The sequence below is a fragment of the Caretta caretta genome, chromosome 2 (genome assembly GCF_965140235.1).
Source record: "Caretta caretta isolate rCarCar2 chromosome 2, rCarCar1.hap1, whole genome shotgun sequence".
In the NCBI taxonomy this organism is placed as follows: Eukaryota; Metazoa; Chordata; order Testudines; family Cheloniidae; genus Caretta; species Caretta caretta.
Window position 1 is genome coordinate 11,988,588 of NC_134207.1, and position 21,674 is coordinate 12,010,261.

Below are 21,674 nucleotides of genomic sequence, written 5' to 3' on the forward strand. Positions count from 1 at the left end.
CATGTTACTTATTGTGAAACCATACTCCCTTCATTCCGAATCCTATATACCAGACAATCAGTCATTTCCTGTTGTTCATAGCTGAAAAATTGACCCCCTGAAGTTTGGAAAGCGAAAAGCAATAGGCACTTTTGAAATTTTTACACAAGTCCCATTTTTGAAATGACTTTGACACTTAGAAGCCTTAAGTCTCATTGAAAGTTAATATGACGTAGGCTCCTAAATGCCTTAATCACTTTTGAAGATGGGACTTGGGCTCCTAGGTTACTTAGGTGCTTTAGAAAATGTTAACCTTTATCTGCTTGCTCCTACATCCATGGCTTAATATGTACAGTACTTGAGCCGTCCAATGGAGGAATTATGAGAAACAATATGCTCGTAGCAATGGCCTTGGAAAGAGAGAGAGAGATAATTAGTGGGTGAAGTATGAATTTTGCAATGCTGGATGTGATAGGCGTTTACCTACTACAGATTAAACTGGGCTCTTTCTCTCTGATTTGAAAACTTGATTGAATTTGAGTCCAGTCACTCAGTGCTCCTTCCTTTTTTGTCACTGCTTGGTCATTTTAGTCATAATGGTAGGTAATTTAGGCCATCATCTAATCCCTTTAACATGCCTTGTCTTTTCTCAATCTCATTTCCTATCCCATCTTCAGGCATGTCCCCCACACCCTGCCTATATCTCTTTCCCTTCCCCTCTGCTATTAGTAACTTTGACTCTGTAAAGCACTTTGGGGTACAGTTTATGTGAAAGGACAAGTGTACGGAGAATGAAGTTGTGTTTGTATCGGCAGCGTTCTTTCTGTTGATTCTCAGGTCTCTATCCGCCTGGATGGAGAGAACAAAGCCGTGGAGTACAGTTCCATTGGGCTGACCAAGGACGCAGTACGAGTGGTCTTTCGAAATGCACGAGTCAGTGATTTGTTTGACCGCAGCTGGCATAAGTTCGCACTCAGCATTCAATCCAAGAGCGTCTCCCTCTACATTGACTGCAAACTAGTGCAGACGTTGCCTATTGAAGACAGAGAAAATATTGACATTCAAGGGAAGACCGTGATTGGCAAGCGCCTGTATGACAGTGTACCCATAGACGTAAGTACTGAGTCTGTGGATTCATTCCCAGGGGAATTATATCCGTCTGTGCAAGGTTGATGGGGTTTCTGGTGTCATACTCTCACTGAACCCTTTCTTTATTCACTGTCATTTCCTGAATCTTTGCATTTGATTAACTGTCTGAGGGCTTGTCTACATTACCCACTGGATCGATGGGCAGTGATTGATCCAGTGGGGGTTGATTTATTGCGTCTAGTCTAGATGCAATAAATCGAATGCCAAGTGCTCTCCCATCGACTCCGGTACTCCACCGGAGCGAGAGGCGCAGGCGGAGTTGACGGGGGAGCATCAGCCATCAACTTACCGCAGTGAAGACACCCTGGTAAGTAGATCTAAGTATGTCAACTTCAGCTACATTATTCACGTAGCTGAAGTTGTGTAACTTAGATCGATCCCCACCCCCCCACCTACCCCCAGTGTAGACCAGACCTCAGAATGGCTGACATCTCATCAGATACCAGGGTTTCCATCTTTTAACCTGAGAGTACTGAAGAGTGCAGTACAGGGATACAAACAGGGGGATCCATTTCATTCTTCCAGCCAGTCTGAGCTTGCCATTGCTAAACCCATGTCCGCAATCCTAGGTATCGCTCACCTACAAATATAATCGCCAAATCTACATACTACATTTTACATTTGAATGTAAAACAGCATCTGAATGTCTCTTTGCTGACCCAACCTGGCCCTACATGGGGTTTCATGTGTAGTAGTTAGAAGCAGGAAAGACTCATTAAATCACTGAGTCCTCTCCTGCAACATCAGAATACGGTCCTCACCAAACCGAGAATAAATCCAGCATTAAATTAGTACCATGCTTGGTCTTAGAGAAAAGATCAAGATACTTACACTGGGCCTGGTTCTCTTCTTACATGCATGTAAATCAAGGCTAACTCCGTTGAAGGTATAAGGGGCCTGTGCAAAGTGAATCCTGTGCGCATGTAACATGACATAGTAGCATTTTACCCACGGGGGGGGGGGGAGGAGGAGGGGGAAATGACAGTGTGGGTTGAACACAATGAATGCCGTCCTATCCAACTGAAATTGCAGGGGGACTATAGGTAGGCAGAATGTAAATTTCCAGATAGGAATTTGGCCAGGACACAGAGGTTAATATACACCCTTGTATTTTCTTTTTGTAAAAAGCATCACAGGATCTTTAATGAACACGGAGAGTCAGGCTCTCATTAGCAGAGTGCCCTGCACAGAATGCTGGGGTGTTGACAGAGACGGATGCGTGTCAGCTATGGAACCCCCAGAACCATTGTGATCTAGCCTTTGTCTGTATTGTTTGCACTCTTTGTATCGAAACACTAGGCACAAGTTGGCATTAATAATTCACAGCCTCTGAAACGTGGCTCTACTGTCTGTCTTTGTTTTTTAGTTTGATCTTCAGCGGATGGTAGTTTACTGTGATTCCCGACATGCCGAGCTGGAAACCTGCTGTGATATTCCCTCTGGACCAGTAAGATGTTGTTTTGTTTTTATATATATACCAAGACACTCTTAGTTTAGATCGATTATCCAAATAAGCGGTTGCAGCAGTGTGAGTTTGATGTTATAAAGGTGTTAGATCAAACCAATAGAATTGGTAACATGACAGTGATGAGTTTACTGGAAAAGAGAAATGTATTAAGCATTAAACCTTTCCATGTCCCTTTCCCCTGTCAAACTGTCGTGGGAAAGAGGAAAATCTGAAGGGTTCAACTGCTGAATGAAGAATAGAAATTGCACTTAAAAGGAGTCAGTGTGTTTCCTATTGCTGCTGTATGGAAAGAGCACAGACAGCAACAGTTGCTAGTTAGTAGTCTCAGCCCACTTGCCAATGGACAGAGGTCTGCATTGCGAAAAACACCAGCACAGTGTGGAAGAAGCGTGCAGTGCCTCAGTCGCTGCAGTAGCTCCTGTTGGGATAAACAGGTTTGCAGGGTCCAGACTGGTACCTTTCACCAGCAGTTTTAAAAACCCCAAATCCAAAAAAACCCACTTGATTCTTCTGATCCCTAAGTCTCGGGAATTTGACATAGTTAGCAACATGGTTCAATAAACACCAATTTGGCTGCCATAAAGTGGATCGAAGGCCAACGAGATTTCGAGACGAGAAGACCTGATAATGACATGAGCTGTTTGGTTTTAGTGCCAGGTGACGGTCGTGACTGAAGCGCCACCTGCTGAAATAAGACCCACTGTCGGCAGTGAACAAGTGGGCCCCCAACACACCCTCAACTGTTCCTGTCCTGCTGGAGAAAAGGTGAGTGTGACTCTGTTCTCTTTTGGGAGCCTTTGTTTCTTCTCCCTGGCTAGCCCCTTGGGTTTTGGGAGTAGGATCTAGTAGAGGACCTTGACTGGCAGCGCCAGGCAGGATCACAGACTCCTAGATTGTAAGCTTGTTGGGGAAAAGGACTGTGTTTTAGGAGTTTTGTCAGCACCCGTTCATTGGATCTTGATCCAGATTGTGGCTTCTGGAGATCAACCTAGAAAATGAAGCAGCAATTGTTACCACCTCTTTTAAGTACAGGTTTTGTAAGACATAATAGGAATAGGCTGGTAGGGTAAATGTAAGCCATGCAGAAACAATCCCTTTGCCTTTAGTGGAGTTGAGCCTGTTTAAATCAGCAGTGAATGTGGCCTTTAAGGTGTTAGCACTGCAGCCATACTTTCATTGCTGACTTTTTTCTTTTAGCGTGTCACTGCTCAAACCTTGAGGACGTGTAGCTTCTCGTCCATTGCCCGCTGAAATGGACTCTTCCATTGTGGGGCTCTTTCTATTGTCTCTGGTGTGCCCTTAGTGTGCTGGCATGTAGTGAGAAGAGCAGTCTCCAAATAGTTTCCTTGTTCTCTCTTTAGGGTGAGAGGGGCTCAGCTGGCCCTGAAGGTCCTAGAGGTCCAAAGGTCAGTAGTATTTTTCCATTTTGTCTATTTAAAAATACCATATGAGGTGCTGGGTTATTCCCTATGACAGGAAGAGTTTAATGAACAAAGTCCAATTAACTTGACAAGAGAAGGGTTGGATGTGTTCAAGGTGGGCTATGGGGAATGCAGTAGTTAGTGTGCGTGTCTTGACTATGCTCACCCCCAAGTTTCACTGAAGTGGCTTTATGTAGCTTATAGAAGCACTAACATACAACATTTTTGTTTCTACATTGGCTGTTTCTCAAACGAGTGTTATCCATGAGGCTGACATCACAACTTTGATGGCGAGTCTCCAGTAATTCTGCACTGTCCCCAAGCTAAAAGGCCACATCATTACTGTTCATCATTCACCAGAACTTTACTGAGACGGGGTAGGAGAATGGAGCCCTGTAAGCTAGTATCCCAGCAAAAGCATTTGAGTCATGGGGTGAAGTTAAATATGGGCTATATTTCTAATTAGGTTTCTTCTTAGAATGCACAGAGTAAACCAAACATTCTTTCCCCCAATGATTCTAAATCCTACTTAGCTGGATGATGCTGACTTCTCATGAAGTGTGAGAGGGAGCTCACTTATGCTGTATGTTGAGGTTAAAATCCCAAAGCCTGGCTTTTTGGAGAGGCTTGCTGTACTGTCAATAGTTAAATGTTTCCGGGATGCCAAAAGAAATACTTTGGGTATATATTTTCTGCTGGGGCAAATGGAGACAGGCTTGTTGACTTTAAGCTGCACCTGTTTAAAATGGCTGAGAATTTGACCTGTTGTTTCCATGGGACTATAAATAGCCCCATTCCTATTTTCATCTGTGACAGCTTAAGTGATGATGGGCTATTCTTCAGAATGACAGAACCATGAGAAATGAGTGTGAGAAGAACACAAAAGGATGGCAATGATAAAACAAAAGAAAGAAAATGTATGTTGTCTCATCCACTGGCACAGCCCTGCAACAGACTCCAGAAACACTAGTGACTATCCCACTTCACTCTCAGTAAAATGGTGTGAACACAGTTCTGTAGATGGAGGATTGAATAGCAAGCCTTATTCACTGATCTACAGCTAGTAATCACCTGGCTTTGATGTTCCATAACCCATGTGCATCCAAGGACCTATAAGGTTTGTGTAATAGTGATCTAATGAGCTGTGCACAGACGCAGGAGTTGGGGACTCTTGACTTTTAATCCAAGCTCTGCTGATGAATCACTGTGTGGGAGAGGGGACGTTATTTAGCCTCCCTTACCCTTATCTTACCTATCCACTAAATAGAGCTAATTCTTTGTGCCTGCCTCACAGGGATGCTGTGAAGATTAATTAGTAAATGGATGTGAAGCCCTTTATGGCATTTGTGGACCAGTTAATATCTAGGCTAGACTGTTGGTCTTTAGGCAGCCCAAAGGAGAGTATCCCCTCTCCACCAGCCTGTACATGTGTAAGGCCAACAGACCCGGGTCGTTGGTGGGCAGGATCGAACCTGGGGCCTCTGGAGCTTAAAGCATGAGCCTCTACCGCATGAGCTAAAAGCCAACTGCCTCTTAGCTAAGGCTGTTAAGCAGACTTATTTAATTCTCTCTCTAAGTGGTCTTGGTGCCATTATCACTACAAAAGTTTTTTTCTCCTGCTGATAATAGCTCATCTTAATTAATTAGCCTCTTACAGTTTGTATGGCAACTTCCTCCTTCTCTGTATGTGTTTCTTCTTACTATATGTTCCATTCTATGCATCCGATGAAGTGGGCTGTAGTCCACGAAAGCTTATGCTCTACTAAATTGGTTAGTCTCTAAGGTGCCACAAGTACTCCTTTTCTTTTTGCGAATACAGACTAATACGGCTGCTACTCTGAAACCTGCACTTATTGTGACATTATCTGACTCCTGTGAATATTCCATGGAACTGAGCAAAAATCAGAAAGTGGGGAGGAAGTTTAACCTTCTATTTTTCTTCAATTTAAATCCCATAACCCAGGGCAAACCATGGAACTCGCAAAGATTAGAGAAAGGAAAAGCTCCTTTAGAGGTGATTGTCTCTGCCTCAGCCCACTATGTTGTCAAAGTGAGGGTAATGTACTGTGACACTGAATGTTTTGTTTTGGAAGGAGATGTAGCAACGAAAAAAATTAGAGAAAGAAGCAGAAACAGACTTGGAAGAATCAGCTTGTGTACAGGGGAGACTGAGTTTGGTTGTTAATGTGCTGCAGAATACAATTGTTAACACCATCTTTATTTAATTATTCTTGGATGCAGCATGCTTTTCACACCTATTTTCATAGGATTCTAAGGCCAGCAAGGAACACTGTGATCATCTAGCCTGACCTCCTGTATAACACAGGCCATAAACTTCCCTGAATTAATTCCTGTTTCCTAGAGCAGATCTTTCAGAAAAATAAAGATCCAATCTTGATTTAAAAGTTGTCAGTGATGGAGAATCCACCACAACCCATGTAAGTTGTTCCAAGGGTTAATTACCCTCCCTGTTAAAAATGTGCACCTTCTTACTGGTCTAATTAAAGAATTAGACTTCATCGCATCTGTCTGGGTTGTCTCCATCAGAGAAAGTATGTGTCCCGACAAGGGGCTCAGTAAGTGGTGGAGCTGAACACTTCTTAGTTACAAGCGTGGACAAGGGCAAATTGAATTCAGCACCATCTCAGAAATCATGGTTAAATCCCATTTTATCCAGAATGGGGAAATCTTTGGCTGCTGCAAGATCTATTGTAGCTAGCTCTATGCTGTTCCTTCCCAGTTAGGGTGACCATATTTCCCTATGCTGAATACAGGACACCTGGTATAATTACTCATATTCAAGCGAGTTCAATGGCAACCAATCAGAACTATGCTGTACAAACATTCAAATTCACATCAAGTTGACTGAGCCACTGCTAAAGGAAATACTGTGTAGTTGGATTATTTTTATTTACCTTCTTGTCTTTTAGGGTTCACAGAGGGAGGGGTGACACACACACACCCCTACCTCCCCCCCACACACATGGGGAGAGGTGACCCACACACACTTCCGTACACCTCTCTCACATGGGGTGGAGGGGTGACCGACCAACCGACCTGACCCTCCCTGACTGGCCTTCTCTGCCCTCCATGCCTTGCTGGGCCCCCCGGGATGGAGCGCCTCTCCTGGTACCTGGTGCTGCATCTTCCCGAGGCAATGGGGTGGGGGTGGGGCCGTGGGGTCACATGCCCCCCTCATGCAATTTCTGCCTGGGTTTCACACCAGAATGTGGCCAGCAGCACCCTTTCAGCACTGTGCGGGAGGGAAGGGACGGAAGCTGCTTCCAGTCGCAGAGGAGGCGGCGGGGGAGCGGGGGAAGGGATGACCTGGCCTGTGTCTTTTCAGAGCTCATTTCTTCCTTCCCCACCATCATGGCTGGAAGCAGTTTGTCCCTTCCTGCCTGCACAATGTTCTAAGGCAGCTAACACCTCCAGGCTGCTGCTGGCCACCAACATATCCCAGCTGCCTCATTGTTGCCAAGAAGGCCAATGGCATTTTGGGATGTATAAGTAGGGGCATAGCGAGCAGATCGAGGGACGTGATCGTTCCCCTCTATTCGACATTGGTGAGCCCTCATCTGGAGTACTGTGTCCAGTTTTGGGCCCCACACTACAAGAAGGATGTGGATAAATTGGAGAGAGTCCAGCGAAGGGCAACAAAAATGATTAGGGGTCTGGAACACATGAGTTATGAGGAGAGGCTGAGGGAGCTGGGATTGTTTAGCCTGCAGAAGAGAAGAATGAGGGGGGATTTGATAGCTGCTTTCAACTACCTGAAAGGGGGTTCCAAAGAGGATGGCTCTAGACTGTTCTCAATGGTAGCAGATGACAGAAGGAGGAGTAATGGTCTCAAGTTGCAGTGGGGGAGGTTTAGATTGGATATTAGGAAAAACTTTTTCACTAAGAGGGTGGTGAAACACTGGAATGCGTTACCTAGGGAGGTGGTAGAATCTCCTTCCTTAGAGGTTTTTAAGGTCAGGCTTGACAAAGCCCTGGCTGGGATGATTTAACTGGGAATTGGTCCTGCTTCGAGCAGGGGGTTGGACTAGATGACCTTCTGGGGTCCCTTCCAACCCTTATATTCTATGATTCTATGCCTCCTGTCCTCACAGCTACAGTAAGGGCAGGAAGGGGTTAAGCCCTAGGGATGCATTGTGCACCAGGGCCCAGGGAACCTGACTGCAGGAGCTTCAGTGAACTCAGCCAGAGAGGTGGCTCAGCAGGGAAGGGTGCTTGGGGACGGAGTAGCCTCATGCTCCCTGGGGGCAGGACCTGAGGGGGTGGGCTGGGGTGAAGAGGGTACTAAGCTCCTGCCTCGGGGGCTGCTGCAAGCCTGCAGGTTTGGGGAACGAACAGGCTGGAAATCGCTTCCCGCCCTCACTCCAGAGCTTAACTGAGGGGCCGAGAGGCTTCTCCACCATGCCAGCGCTGTGCGGGGCTTTGGCACATTCAGGGCTTGGCTCCCCCTGGCCAGCGCCCCAAGCTGGAGGTCTTGGGCTTCCCCAGAGGCAGTGGGGAAAGGAAGGAGTCTGCTGGCCAGGCTGTTGATGAGCTGAGTGCTCTGACCGGGGGTTGGTTCTCCACACAGAGCTGGGAGTGGGACGTGCCCCACCGGAAGGGATATGGAGAAGCAGCGGGGCTGGGGGTGGGGGGCGCAAAGGGCAAAGCAGGGAGAGGACAGCGAGAGGGGGAACAGGTAAAAGGCTGAAGGGTGGGCAACAGAGGCAACACGTAACTGGCCGCCGCCTGGCACCTGCCTGCACCCACCAACCACTGCAGCACGAAGCCAGTGCCTGCCGGAAATGGGACGGGAGCGGGGCCCTTCTGGCCGAGAGCCGGCATGCAGCAGGGGCTGCGCTGATGGACCAGCAGGGGGAGTGGCTGGCCCCGTGCACTGGATCTTTGCCCCGACACCAGCCTTGCACACCCACCCCCATCGTTGGCCACTGGACACCCCCCCCCCCGACCCATTCACTCCTGGTAGGCAGGTGGCTGGTGAGCAGGGATCCGGCCAGCAGCAGGACCCGCCAGTACTGATGGGGGCGAGACAGAAAATACGGGACAATCTGCCCGTTTTTAAGAAAAAGTCGAGACACAGGCAGGAGGACTTAAATACAGCACTGTCCCTTTAAAAACAGGACGTCTGGTCACCCTATTCCCAGTCCCTCCTGGAGTAGGATGTAGGAGTCCAGCAACCCCTGACTGATGTAAGAGCTTCCAGCAAGAGGAGCCTTGAGGTTGCTTTGAGTTGTGGTAGGGGCTGAACTGGCCCCTGTCCGTGATTGGGGTGTGGAAGATCATTCAAACCCATCTTTGTTTTTACTCCTAAATGACACAGAATTCAGTTCCAGAGCTGGTAGGAATTTTCTGAACAAAAACAAAACAAAAATCTGGATTTTTCACAAATTTCACAATTTTTTTTTTATTTTTCTAGTTTTTATGGATAAAATGGGAAAATGGAAAAAAAAAACCACATTTTTTCAGTGTATCGCTTTTCTTTTCCTCCTCTTTCTCATTTTCCCCTTTCCCTTTCTTGCTGTCTTTTTCAAAATAGAAAAAGGGGGGCCAGGGAAGAAAACCCCACAACATGGAAAAAAACAAAACCTAAAATTTTCTGAAACCAAAATGTTCACGACAAATTCGGAATAAGTGAAAAATGGTTCGTTTTTGGAACCGACAAAACAGAGATGACTAACATTTTTGAAATTTTTCATTATTTCCCCCCTTTTTTGAACTATTTTAACAACTAAGGGATAGAGCTCTCGGGATCTAATGCAGTCCACATTTCAAAGGCTGGGAATCCTCACTGTATTGAAAAGGAATTGTAAAGGTAAGGCCTTCTGAGGGTGCTCAAGGGAGACATCTTTTTGCCTTGACATTGCCCCTTCGAGGATTCCATGCGTATTTTAAAATCCACGACTGCATATAAATCATACACCAACACCCAAGCTTCCCATGTACTGGAAACAAAGTGATGCATGGGTGGGCTTTCTGATTGCAGCAGCACCTGCTCTGTTGCTAGCTGTTAAGTTGGGGCTTTGAGGAATGTGGGCTTCAGTATTGGGAGACAAATCTTTGATACACTTAAATAACAAAGACACATTTGAAATATTGAATATACAAATGTTAACATGGGGCAACTGTTAAGTTGAATCAATTCTTAGGCACAATCAGCAATGGCCGTGTGCCTTTCGGAAGAGCAATATACTTTACAATCTTGTGGTGCTCACACCCCTTTCCTCTTCTGCAGGGAGAAAGTGGCAGCCCAGGACTTCCTGGTCTAAAAGGAGAAAAAGGAGACTCGGTAAGTCAGAGCTGTCAGAGGCTGACTGATCTTGTAGTGGAATATTAGCGATGGGAAAATGGTTGTTCTCCTACTGATTGCATGGGGCTTATGGTACTGTGAAAGGAGTTCGGCTTACTGAGCAGTCCCTCGTGGCCAGAGTTCTATTTTCAGCAGACTCCCTCTGTTCTTTGTCTTCATGGCCCCTTAGGTTATATCTGCCCTGCAGTTAGACACCCATGGCTGGTCTGGGTCAGCTGACTTGGGCTTGCAGGGCTCAGGCTGCAGGACAGTGAAATTGCTGTGTAGATATTTGGGTTGGAGCCCAAGCTCTGGATCCTGACGAGGGGGAAGGGTCCCAGAGCTCGGGCTACTCCAACCTGAGCCTGAACATCTACACTGCAGTTCTATAGCCCGGCAGCATGAGCTCAGCTGACACAGGCCAACCATGGGTGTTTAACTGCAGTGCAGACATACCTTTACAGACCCACCACAGCCTTCCTTGTAAGTCCTACCACCCTCCACTTGGGGCTTTTTAATGACCGCAAACAGTCCCACTGATAACGTCCATCACTGCAATCCAAAGGTTCCCACATATCTCTGGCTCTTCTGCCATCTACAAAGAGCTCTTTCCCTGCCATAGCATAAGTGTCTCTCCTCGGAGTTTAGCCTTCTGGCTCTGGCTTCCTTCTCTTGCCAGTGTTTCCCGTGTTCTAAGGGAGAAGGCCCTGTCTATATACTGTCCTCCTCCAGGGAGTTCCTCCCAGTTGGCTGGAAGAGAGGAGAGCCCTGCCCCACCCTATACTACAGGATTTCACATCCCAGTGTCCTAACTACCAAGGACTGCTTCTTCTTGTCCACTACCAGGCCATTTCCTGGGCCGTTGATCCTTCCAGCGCCCTGGAATGGGGTCTTCTGGCCCACTCTGCTCTTCAAGGGTCAGTATTCTTCATGCAGCTTGTGCTCATCCTCCGAGCAGGGATGATATTCACCCTTCTAGTGTCAGTCAGCTGATGCCATTCTCTGTGCGTTTCAATGCTTTGTCACTCAACCCGACAGCTAGTTGGCCTGTTGTTGGCCTTTTAGTTCAAATGTGTGAATTGGATACATTGACTGCGTAGCACATCCAGGAGGGACACTGTGGTGCATTGATATACAAAGGAAAGAGTCGATCTTTGCTGTTTACATTAAGGTGACATTGGGATCTCATTTCAGTCAGTTGCTCCTGATAAAAAATGCCACCCTCTGGCTCATTATTTAATAGAGAAAAAAGCCTGGGTTTTTAACGGCGATCAGGACTAATTAAAGCTGAGAGTGTCTCTGTTTTTGGAAGCTTAATGTCATAAATATTAACTAACATCTTATGTAGAATAAGGGATAAGTGTGGTCTGGTGCTTGAAATGCAGATGCTGGGGTTCAGAAGATCTAGGTTGTTGTCTGAACTGGGGAAGTCACTTGACCTGTTTGTGCTGCTCTGTTATATAGGTATAATAATATTGATCTATATAATAAGTGCATCTTTAATTAAATAAAAAAGTGTAACCCTGAAGAAGCGTAGGTAATTTCCTAAGCAACCACATGATTTTGTCGTTGCACATCCTGTCTTCCTCTCCCACCAGGGTTTATCTCCATCTCGCCTTATGTTTTGTCTGAACTTCGCTCATGATCCTGAAGTTGGACCCACAGGGACAGACCCTTGCACCTCTGTGGGCCAGTTGCAGGACCATGACCTTAGATTATAAACTGTTCCAGAGCAGGATCTCTGTCTTGTGCTTTTCTTCAAGTAAAGGGCCATGCACATATGCACCTGTATAAATAATGAATAATAAAATCTGCACGGGTGTTTTGACAATTAACATTTATAAAGTGCTTTGAGATCTTTGAATAAAAGTTGCAATGTAGCATTATTATATATTAAATTTACCTTCCCTCTCCTTTCTAGGGCAGAGGAGCATATGGCAGAGGACAGAAGGGAGAACAGGTATGGTGATATTGTTAATTATACAACACAGTTAGATCATAGCTCACTCCATGACTTTGTTTAGCTCAAATTCTAATTTTGGAACCCATGGGAGCTTCCAGAGTAAGACCTGCAGGAGGGAGACAATTATGAAGAAAGAAAATTCAGGAGATATACACTGGTTGGATTTTAGTAAAGGAAGTGATATACTTTCTCGCACACACTTCATCAGAAATGTTAAGATTTGTCACTGCTTTGCCCCTGGGGTAGTCTCAGTTCCCGCTGAGCAAAGTGTGTGTAAAATGCAATCACATCAGAATGGTAACACTCACTTGGACAAGTGGGAAGGACTACACAAGGAGCAATGCAATGGAGAATCAGGCTTCGTCTAATGGATCAAAAACTGGCTCAAGAAACATGAACAAAAGGTACTGATAAGTGGCAGTGCATTGATTTTTACAGAGGTATCCGAGTACTGAAGGGACTCACACATAGTCCCATCTTATTGAATATTTTCATTAATCTGAAAGAGGGAGAAAACTGCATGTTCATGTTATTGCAAATATTAATAAGGACAGAGAAATAGAGTCTAAAGCAGTTAAAAATATGGATGCAAAGTAACAAAATGAGATTCACTTGGAAAAATGCTTTATTTTCTATCTGGAAAAATATATTCAGTGGAAATCAGGAATGGCTAATGAAGCATGGTGGGGATAGTGCTTGACAAACTAGACATGGGTTTCTAGGTTATATGGCAGCCAAAACAGTCAATGCAAATTTAGGCTGCATAGGCAAAGCATGACATTATGGAGGAGAGAGATAATAGTCCAACTCTATCCCTGTGTTACAATCATGCTGAGAATATCACACTCAGTTCTCGGCACCAGAATGACACTGACAAACTGGAGAACATAGAGATGAGCAAGAAAAAAAGATTGAGGGCTGAAGGTATCGCCCAATGTGGAAAGATTAAAAGAGCCAAATGTGCCTAGCCTGGCTAAGTGATAATTCTGGGGGGACATGGAGAAACTCTACAAATATTTGATCATTAGTGGAGGAATGGAAATAATTAATTAGGGTGGTACCAGGGGATAATGGGATGAAATGGAGAAGGAAGACATAAAGTGTGCGGACCATGAGATGTTTGATAGAATAAGGAGTAATGGTCTCAAGTTACAGTGGGGGAGGTTTAGGTTGGATATTAGGAAAAACTTTTTCACTAGGAGGGTGGTGAAGCGCTGGAACGGGTTACCTAGGGAGGTGGTAAAATCTCCCTCCTTTGAGGTTTTTAAGGTCAGGCTTGACAAAGCCCTGGCTGGGATGATTTAGTTGGGGATTGGTCCTGCTTTGAGCAGGGGGTTGGACTAGATGACCTCCTGAGGTCCCTTCCAACCCCGATATTCTATGATTCTATGTAATAGTCTGCTGAACTCTCAAAGGAAACAGTGGGCATCACATTGCTTGGACTATTTAAAACTATATTGGACAATACATTAGTAAATGTCCTGTAGGGAAGAATCCTGCACTGGCAGGGAGAGATGGAGTTTATTACCATTTGAACCTTCTTATCTCTACTTTCTCTGATTATAATCTATTGATCATATATATCCGAAATGCACCATTTGACCTTCTTACATTGCAAAGTAAGGTTGCTTATTAAAGAAATGTTACTAAGGCAGCCTATAGACATGGGAAGAATGTAGGGCAAATTTCTGCAGTGATATACATGCAAACTTTCCCACTGACAAGCAGAATTTGGCCTATAATAGACATTCTAGATTCACAATAAGAAAAGGAGTACTAGTGGCACCTTAGAGACACACCAATTTATTTGAGCATAAGCTTTCATGAGCTACAGCTAGTGTCACCTTAGAGACTCACCAATTTATTTGAGCATACGCTTTCATGAGCTACAGCTCACTTCATCCGATGAAGTGAGCTGTAGCTCACGAAAGCTCATGCTCAAATAAATCGGTGAGTCTCTAAGGTGCCACAAGTCCTCCTTTTCTTTTTGCGAATACAGACTAACACGGCTGCTGCTCTGAAACCTAGATTCACAATGCAGTCTTTAGAAATCAGCCAGTGTTTTTCATGTGGCAAGGGTCACTTGGCCCTGATTAAAACCGTTATATTTAGTATGTTGGTGCTGTAGTAGAAATAAGGTCTGATCCGGCCAAGAAGGATCTGAATGGTAGGAAGTGCCACCTCCTGCCTTTGTCACCCTACTGAGGAATATGGTGAGCATGCAAGTTTTGATTGAAAACCGGATACAACATCTGTGCTGAACTTCTCTGATTAGGTAGCCAAGGGGCATCCTTAATAGCTGCCCCCCAACATGTGTGCATAAAGATCCATGAATTTATGGCTAGTTAGCTCTGTGTATTTGGTACGGTCGCCAGCAGAGGCAGTCAGTGGGCCTGCATTTAGTAACAAAGGAGCTGCGTCTTGTATATTTGCCCATAGAGAACATGGGCATGGTCTAGGCATGTTTTGGTACTGTTCTTGGTGGAGGGTGTGTCTCTGCTGAGCAGGGCTGGCATGTTTGACAGCAGGAGGAGAATGTGCTATTGCTGAGCGTGTCCACTGATTAAGTAGCAGAAGAGCTGACACCTGCCCGGCGTGTCTTTTGAGATCAGCAGCACAGAAGGTGTGGATCTGCTGAGTGTGGCTGATGCATGTAGCAGTAGTGGAACGGGGTATGCGTATGTCAGAAGAAGGGGTGCTGGTGTGATTGAAGTAACTGGTACATTTGGCAGCGGAAGTGTCACGTGCCTAACCATGCTAGATATACTTTGTACTCCCAGCAGAAGAGGAAGAGAGCCTGTGTATGTTTCACTGAAAAGGTTCACTGACCTGGTATACCTGGCATCAGAGGACTCGCACACCTCCTGGCATGTTTTCCCTTTGCCCCCAAAATGGTGGAATAAAACACCTCTCTCTGTCCCTTCATCTCGACCATGACAGCTTTATATTTACCTGTTATCACTCAAGAAGGAGATCTTGAAGTCAATGCGGATACTTCTCTGAAAACATCCACTCAGTGTGCTGGAGCAGCAGTCAAAAAAGCAAACAGAATGCTGAGAATCACTAAGAAAGGGATAGATAATAGGACAGAAAATATCATGTTGCCGCTATATAAATCCATGGTACGTCCGCATCTTGAATACTGCGTGCAGATGTGGTCACCCCATCTCAAAAAAGATATATTGGATTTGGAAAAGGTTCAGAAAAGGACAACAAAAATGATTAGGGCTATGAACGGCTTCCATAGGAGGAGAGATTAATAAGACTGGGACTTTTCATCTTGGAAAAGAGATGGCAAAATGGAGATATGATTGAGGTTTTATAAAATCATGACTGGTGTAGAGAAAGTAGATAAGGAAGTGTTATTTATTCCTTCTCATAACACAAGAACTAGGGGTCACCAAATGAAATTAATAGGCAGCAGGTTTAAAACAAATAAAAGGAAGTATTTCTTCACACAATGCACAGTCAACCTGTGGAACTCCTTGCCATAGGATGTTGTGAAGGCCAAGACCATAACAGGATTCAAAAAAGAAGTAGATAAATTCATGGAGGATAGGTCCATCAATGGCTATTCGCCAGGATGGGCAAGAATGGTGTCCCCAGCCTCTGTTTGCCAGAAGCTGGGAATCAGCGACAGGGGATGGATCTCTTGATGATTACCTGTTCTGTTCCCTCTGGGGCACCTGGCACTGGCCACTGTCGAAGGACAGGATACTGGGGTGGATGAACCTCTGGTCTGACTCAATAGGGCCACTCTTATGTTCTTACTTGCATTTCTGGGATTGTGGGCCTTTAAACCTGCTGGTGGCGAGTAAATGGAGTAAATGCCAGTGTAACTCTACTGACATCGATCAGGACATGGAGCATCTTTATATTTCAATATAGTACAGCGCCAAGCACATTACTGATGACAAACCAACAAACAACAACCCTGGCTGAAATCCTCCGCTCTACATTGGAAAGTTTAGGAATAAGAGTTTATTTGATTTAGAAAATGAGAGCATTCATAATGAAAGCTGAAATGGCATCCTTAACTTGCCCTGTTGTGCCTAGGTATTACAGGGATGACTGGTGTGTTGTACCTTCGGGTACTGAAGTAGGTATGTACAAACCAGGAGAGTGAGAGACACAGTGCCCAGGCCTTGTGCCCCAAATATTACATTCTAATCACAAAATTTGAACTTGTACACACAAGCAGTTAATTGCATGTGCAAACAGGTGTGCTTGTATAATCCACTGTTCAGTATGTGTCACACTTCCCACTCTGTGTCTGATTTGCACAGATGAGTCTGTTTCAGCTGCCAGCTATGGGAGTTAGTCCTTTAGTTCAAGCTATAGATATTCATGAAGTCCTAGGTACAAACTTAGGTCACTAGCAAGGTGGATGTTACACTTATCCATAAAAAGAACCTTGTGGCACCTTAGAGACTAACAAATTTATTTGAGCATAAGCTTTCGTGGGCTACAGCCCACTTCATCGGATGCATAGAATGGTAGAATGGAACATATAGTAAGAAGATATATACATACAGTGAAGGTGGAAGTTGCCATACAATCTGTAAGAGGCTAATTAATTAAGATGAGCTATTATCAGCAGGAGAAAAAAACTTTTGTAGTGATAATCAAGATGGCCCATTTAGACAGTTGACAAGGTGTGAGGATACTTAACATGGGGAAATAGATTCAATATGTGTAATGACCCAGCCACTCTCAGTCTCTATTCAAACCCAAGTTAATGGTATCTAGTTTGCATATTAATTCAAGCTCAGCGGTTTCTCATTGGAGTCTGTTTTTGAAGCTTTTCTGTTGCAAAATTGCCACCCTTAAGTCTTTTACTGAGTGGCCAGAGAAGTTTAAGTGTTCTCCGACTGATTTATGAATGTTATAATTCTTGACATCTGATTTGTGTCACTGTTCCTGCTAGGTTGTAGTCCATTTTTGTGTGGAATGTTGGTGTAGAGGGCTTCTACATCCATAGTGGCCAGGATGGTGTTTTCTGGAAGATCACTGATGGATTGTAGTTTCCTCAGGAAGTCAGTGGTGTCTCGAAGGTAGCTGGGAGTGCTGATAACATAGGGCCTGAGGAGGGAGTCTACATAGCCAGACAATCCTGCTGTCAGGGTGCCAATGCCTGAGATGATGGGGCGTCCAGGATTTCCAGGTTTATGGATCTTGGGTAGCAAATAGAATACCCCTGGTCCATGTGGATGTACTTGGTTGCATGCAGAATTACCTGCTTTGCACACACACATACACAGTATGCAAATGCAATCACCTGTTAGCACATGCCCATGCCAATTTTGTGGTCACTACCTAAACGAAATCTTGTATGTTGTGGGAATGCATATTGTACCTCGATTAATATCCTAAGGCATAATAACCATGAGCACTACTTTTGTGCTGTCTGTGATTTGCCCCATCGGTTGTCTGAAAAGCTCCCACCCAAACTGGACATAATCTGCCCCACTCTGAGCTGACAGCAAAGTCTGCCACACAAATCTTCAAGCCCCCACCAGCCCAGGGAGAATCAACGCAAGTGAATAGGAAGATGGGGCAATGACTGCAGAGCATTATCTGGGGTGATTTAAGCAAGACGGGGTTTCAGTGGCTCTAGATCAAAGTCTAGGGAAGTCATGTCTGAGACAGTAGATACTGTACCCTGTGAGGTCTGCAGCCAGGTCTGCATTCCTGGGGGTCAGCCGTCCACATCACAAGGCAGACTGCTCTTTGGATTGCTTTACTTCAAAAGGCTTTGAGGAGTTAAGCACCCTGCATTGCAAAGTGCTCAGCATTTCCTGAGAGGTGCAGAGCCACCCTTAATTCAAACTAAGGGCAATGGGCCCTGAGGGTACTCAGCCCCTTGCAGGATGCAGCCCTCAATGGACTTCAACAGCATTCCCATCCATGGGTAGAGTAGAGAAACTGCACCCAGGTCTCCTGCGTGATAGTGCAGAGAAGCAGGCACGCGGTGGGTCTGCACAAGGTCTGTGCATCAGCTAACTCCCATGTCATTTATGTTAACATTCATAAACCAGTCGGAGAACACTTCAATCTCTCTGGTCACGCGATTACAGACATGAAAGTTGCGATATTACAACAGAAAAACTTCAAAACCAGACTCCAGCGAGAGACTGCTGAATTGGAATTAATTTGCAAATTGGATACAATTAACTTAGGCTTGAATAGAGACTGGGAGTGGCTAAGTCATTATGCAAGGTAACCTATTTCCCCTTGTTTTTTCCTACCCCCCCCCCCCAGACGTTCTTGTTAAACCCTGGATTTGTGCTGGAAATGGCCCACCTTGATTATCATACACATTGTAAGGAGAGTGATCACTTTAGATAAGCTATTACCAACAGGAGAGTGGGTTTGTGTGTGTGTGTTGGGGGCGGGGTGAGAAAACCTGGATTTGTGCTGGAAATGGCCCACCTAGATTATCATACACATTGTAAGGAGAGTGATCACTTTAGATAAGCTATTACCAGCAAGAGAGTGGGGGGGGGGGGGGAGAGAACACCTTTTGTAGTGATAAACACCCATTTTTTCATGGTTTGTGTGTATAAAAACATCTTCTGTATTTTCCACAGTATGCCTCCGATGAAGTGAGCTGTAGCTCACGAAAGCTTATGCTCAAATAAATTGCTTAGTCTCAGAGGTATCTAGGGAACTCCACCGCCTACTGCAAAAAGTTAGCCTCCAAGTGAGCTTAGGCACCTACAGGGTTAGCCAGCAGCTGAGCAGGGCTTTTGTGGATTGCAGTGGTACCTAAAGATGGGACTTAAGTCTGGGGTTTAGGCACCTCAGTACCTTTGTGGGGGTATTAATAGTTCCTTTCTCCTACACTTTGTGTGTCTTTGAGGTAGTAACTGTCTCTCACTATGTGTTTGTAAGGTGCCTTGTGTAATGGAACCCCAGTCTCACTTGGGCCCTCTAACTGCTACCATAACACAAATAACAGTAACAATAATTAATAAAAATCCCTTTTAATATATAGATGGCCTTGGTGGAATGAGTCAGTGGACGGGTGGCTTCCTTGTAACCTCCTCACTACTTTTGGTGACTAAAGCGTGGGAGGAAACACATGAACATTTGGAGACACTTGTTCATCAGTGTTTGAAATGCTACCAATCAGCATTCCTCTCTTACAGTGAATGGCTGGGGGAAGCTGACCTCCTTAGAACCTGAGTCACAGCAGAAATCAGCAAAGTTCTGAGGATGTTGCAGCTGGTGGTTTTCATGACCGGGGCAAGGTGAGATAGGGATGCGTTGTTTTTTATTTCACAAATAAACTTGTTAGAACAGGGCAACTAGAAATCAAGACTCCTGGGTTCCATTCCTAGCTCTGTTACTGACTTATCTAAGGTTGTTGGATTTAGTTTGCCTGTGCTGTGTGGTGTTCGTGGCCTGTGACATGCAGGAGTTCAGACTAGATGATCTGGTGGTCCCTTCTGGCCTCAAACGCTATGACTGTAAGGTCACCCAGCATTTAATCTTGCTGGGTATGTCCACATGGGGCTAAAAGATCTGCAGCATGACCATAGCTGGCCTGGGTCAACTGAGTGGATGTTCGGACTCGGGCTGAACCAGAGCTCTGGGACCCTCCACCCTTCTAGGGTCCCAGAGCTTGGGCATCAACCCGAGCCTGAATGTCTACAAGCAATTTTCAGCCCCAGACTCCAAGCACTGTGAGCCCGAGTCATCTGACCCGGACCAGCTGCAGGTGTTTTATCCCTGTGTAAACATACCCTCTAGGTCCTAGGTTTACCACCTGTATAATAATAATCATGTGTCTTTTGATTAGTTAATATTTGTAATCTTCTTCTGGGTCTCAGATAAAAGCTGGTACATTGTGGTTAAGTGTTAGTGGTTTCCGCATGTACTCTCAATCCCTTTGTCCGGTCAGGGCAGTTTCATTCTATGATTCTAGTTTTTTTTTAAACCCTCTTTCCTGGACTTACAGTGCCTTCTGCATGGCTAGCTGAATAACTGAGGAGCTGCGATTGGGTTGGCTTCTTTCCCCTTAAACAATAATTAAAGGGTTTTAGATAAAATCAGTGGTTTCTGTGACCCAGAATAACAGCTGCAGATTGTAACAAACAACTTGAAGCCAGATCACATAATAATAATTTTGCATCCTTACAGCTTAGTTCTCAACACTGCAGGAATTCCAGGGCTTGTACAGATTTTTTTTTCCCCTTTACACAATCTAAGTGAACACTACCTTACATTTTCAGTCCCGATCTCTCACTGCCAGGCCCATCGCTGGTACACAGTGACATCTGCTGGCAGTGACAAACTCTCCACCACCTTTCTTTCGGTCATTTCCTTGCCAAACTCAGCTCCGAGTGTGACAACGAATAGTATCAGAAAGCTTTTGCATCTTTCCATTCCTCTTCTGGTGAGAGTTCTGTGAAAGAGATTCTTGTGACTTAGTCACTGATAACCGGGCCAGGATGCAGAACGCTCTTTAACACAGTATTACGGCTGACAGGTATGGATGAGCTGCTTGTCAAGAGGAGGTGAAAAGAGCCTTAATAACCAGCTAATGTGCATGTAGAATATAAAATGAACCTGTTATTCTAGTAAATTACAGCCTCCAGAGGTGCTGCACAAAACAGAGCTTTGTTACCCCCAGGAGACCCCGTAGTCAGTCAAAGGCAACACCCCATCACATGCTACCTGCCATTTTCCCCCTCACTAAAAGCTTTGACACCTGTTCTTGTGGTCAAGTTTCCCCTCTCCTCCTTACCCATTCATAAGATCAGAAGAAGACCAGAGGCACTGTCATATACTCCAGTTGATTGACAAAGTTAGGTAGTCAGGTCCTTCCTTCTCCATATTTCACACCCCTTATGAAAGCTTGCTGCCGGGCTGACCTTCCCCTTTAGAGGCTGAAGATAGCGACTCTGACAGCTAGGGCAGATAGGCAGCTGGGTCATGGAGCCAAGAGACCATGGCCAGAGGAACGGACGTTTGTTCCACACTGTTCTTTTCTCGCCCACTTTGAAGTTTCTCGCACACTTTAATTACCAGTGCTCTGCCCCAGCCACACTAACTCGAGATGCTGTAACTTCAAATGCCAATACTGTCTGGGCTCTCTTACGTCAGCAGAAAGCTGCCACTTCACCTGTCTGATGCTTCTGGGTAACAAATCGAGACTGGAATATGAAAAGACTCTGCTAGGAAACCATTGCCTTGATCAGAAACATTTTTTATCAGTCCAGCGGAGGAGTGCATGTTATTATGGTCAACTGTTTTTACAGCTCCAGAGGGGCACATAGTAATTTATAGACCAATGAGACCGGGCCTACCGTGAATAGCTCACAATCTTATGGCAAGATTCTACCCTGGGCAGCCTTAAGGGCACCAGGTCTCGGGGCTGTATTG

The 21,674-nt window shown here is 45.2% G+C and overlaps 1 protein-coding gene across 1 annotated transcript in view; it reads left to right on the forward strand.

Annotated features, from left to right (window-relative positions):
• COL22A1 (collagen type XXII alpha 1 chain) overlaps positions 1–21,674 on the forward strand; it is a 327,228-nt gene that overhangs the window by 122,047 nt on the left and 183,507 nt on the right. The window contains exons 7-12 of the mRNA XM_048837254.2: positions 817–1,092; positions 2,495–2,575; positions 3,248–3,361; positions 3,958–4,002; positions 10,268–10,321; positions 12,243–12,281. Of these exons, the coding sequence (XP_048693211.2) occupies positions 817–1,092; positions 2,495–2,575; positions 3,248–3,361; positions 3,958–4,002; positions 10,268–10,321; positions 12,243–12,281 (609 nt within the window). The remainder of the gene's footprint in view (positions 1–816; positions 1,093–2,494; positions 2,576–3,247; positions 3,362–3,957; positions 4,003–10,267; positions 10,322–12,242; positions 12,282–21,674) is intronic.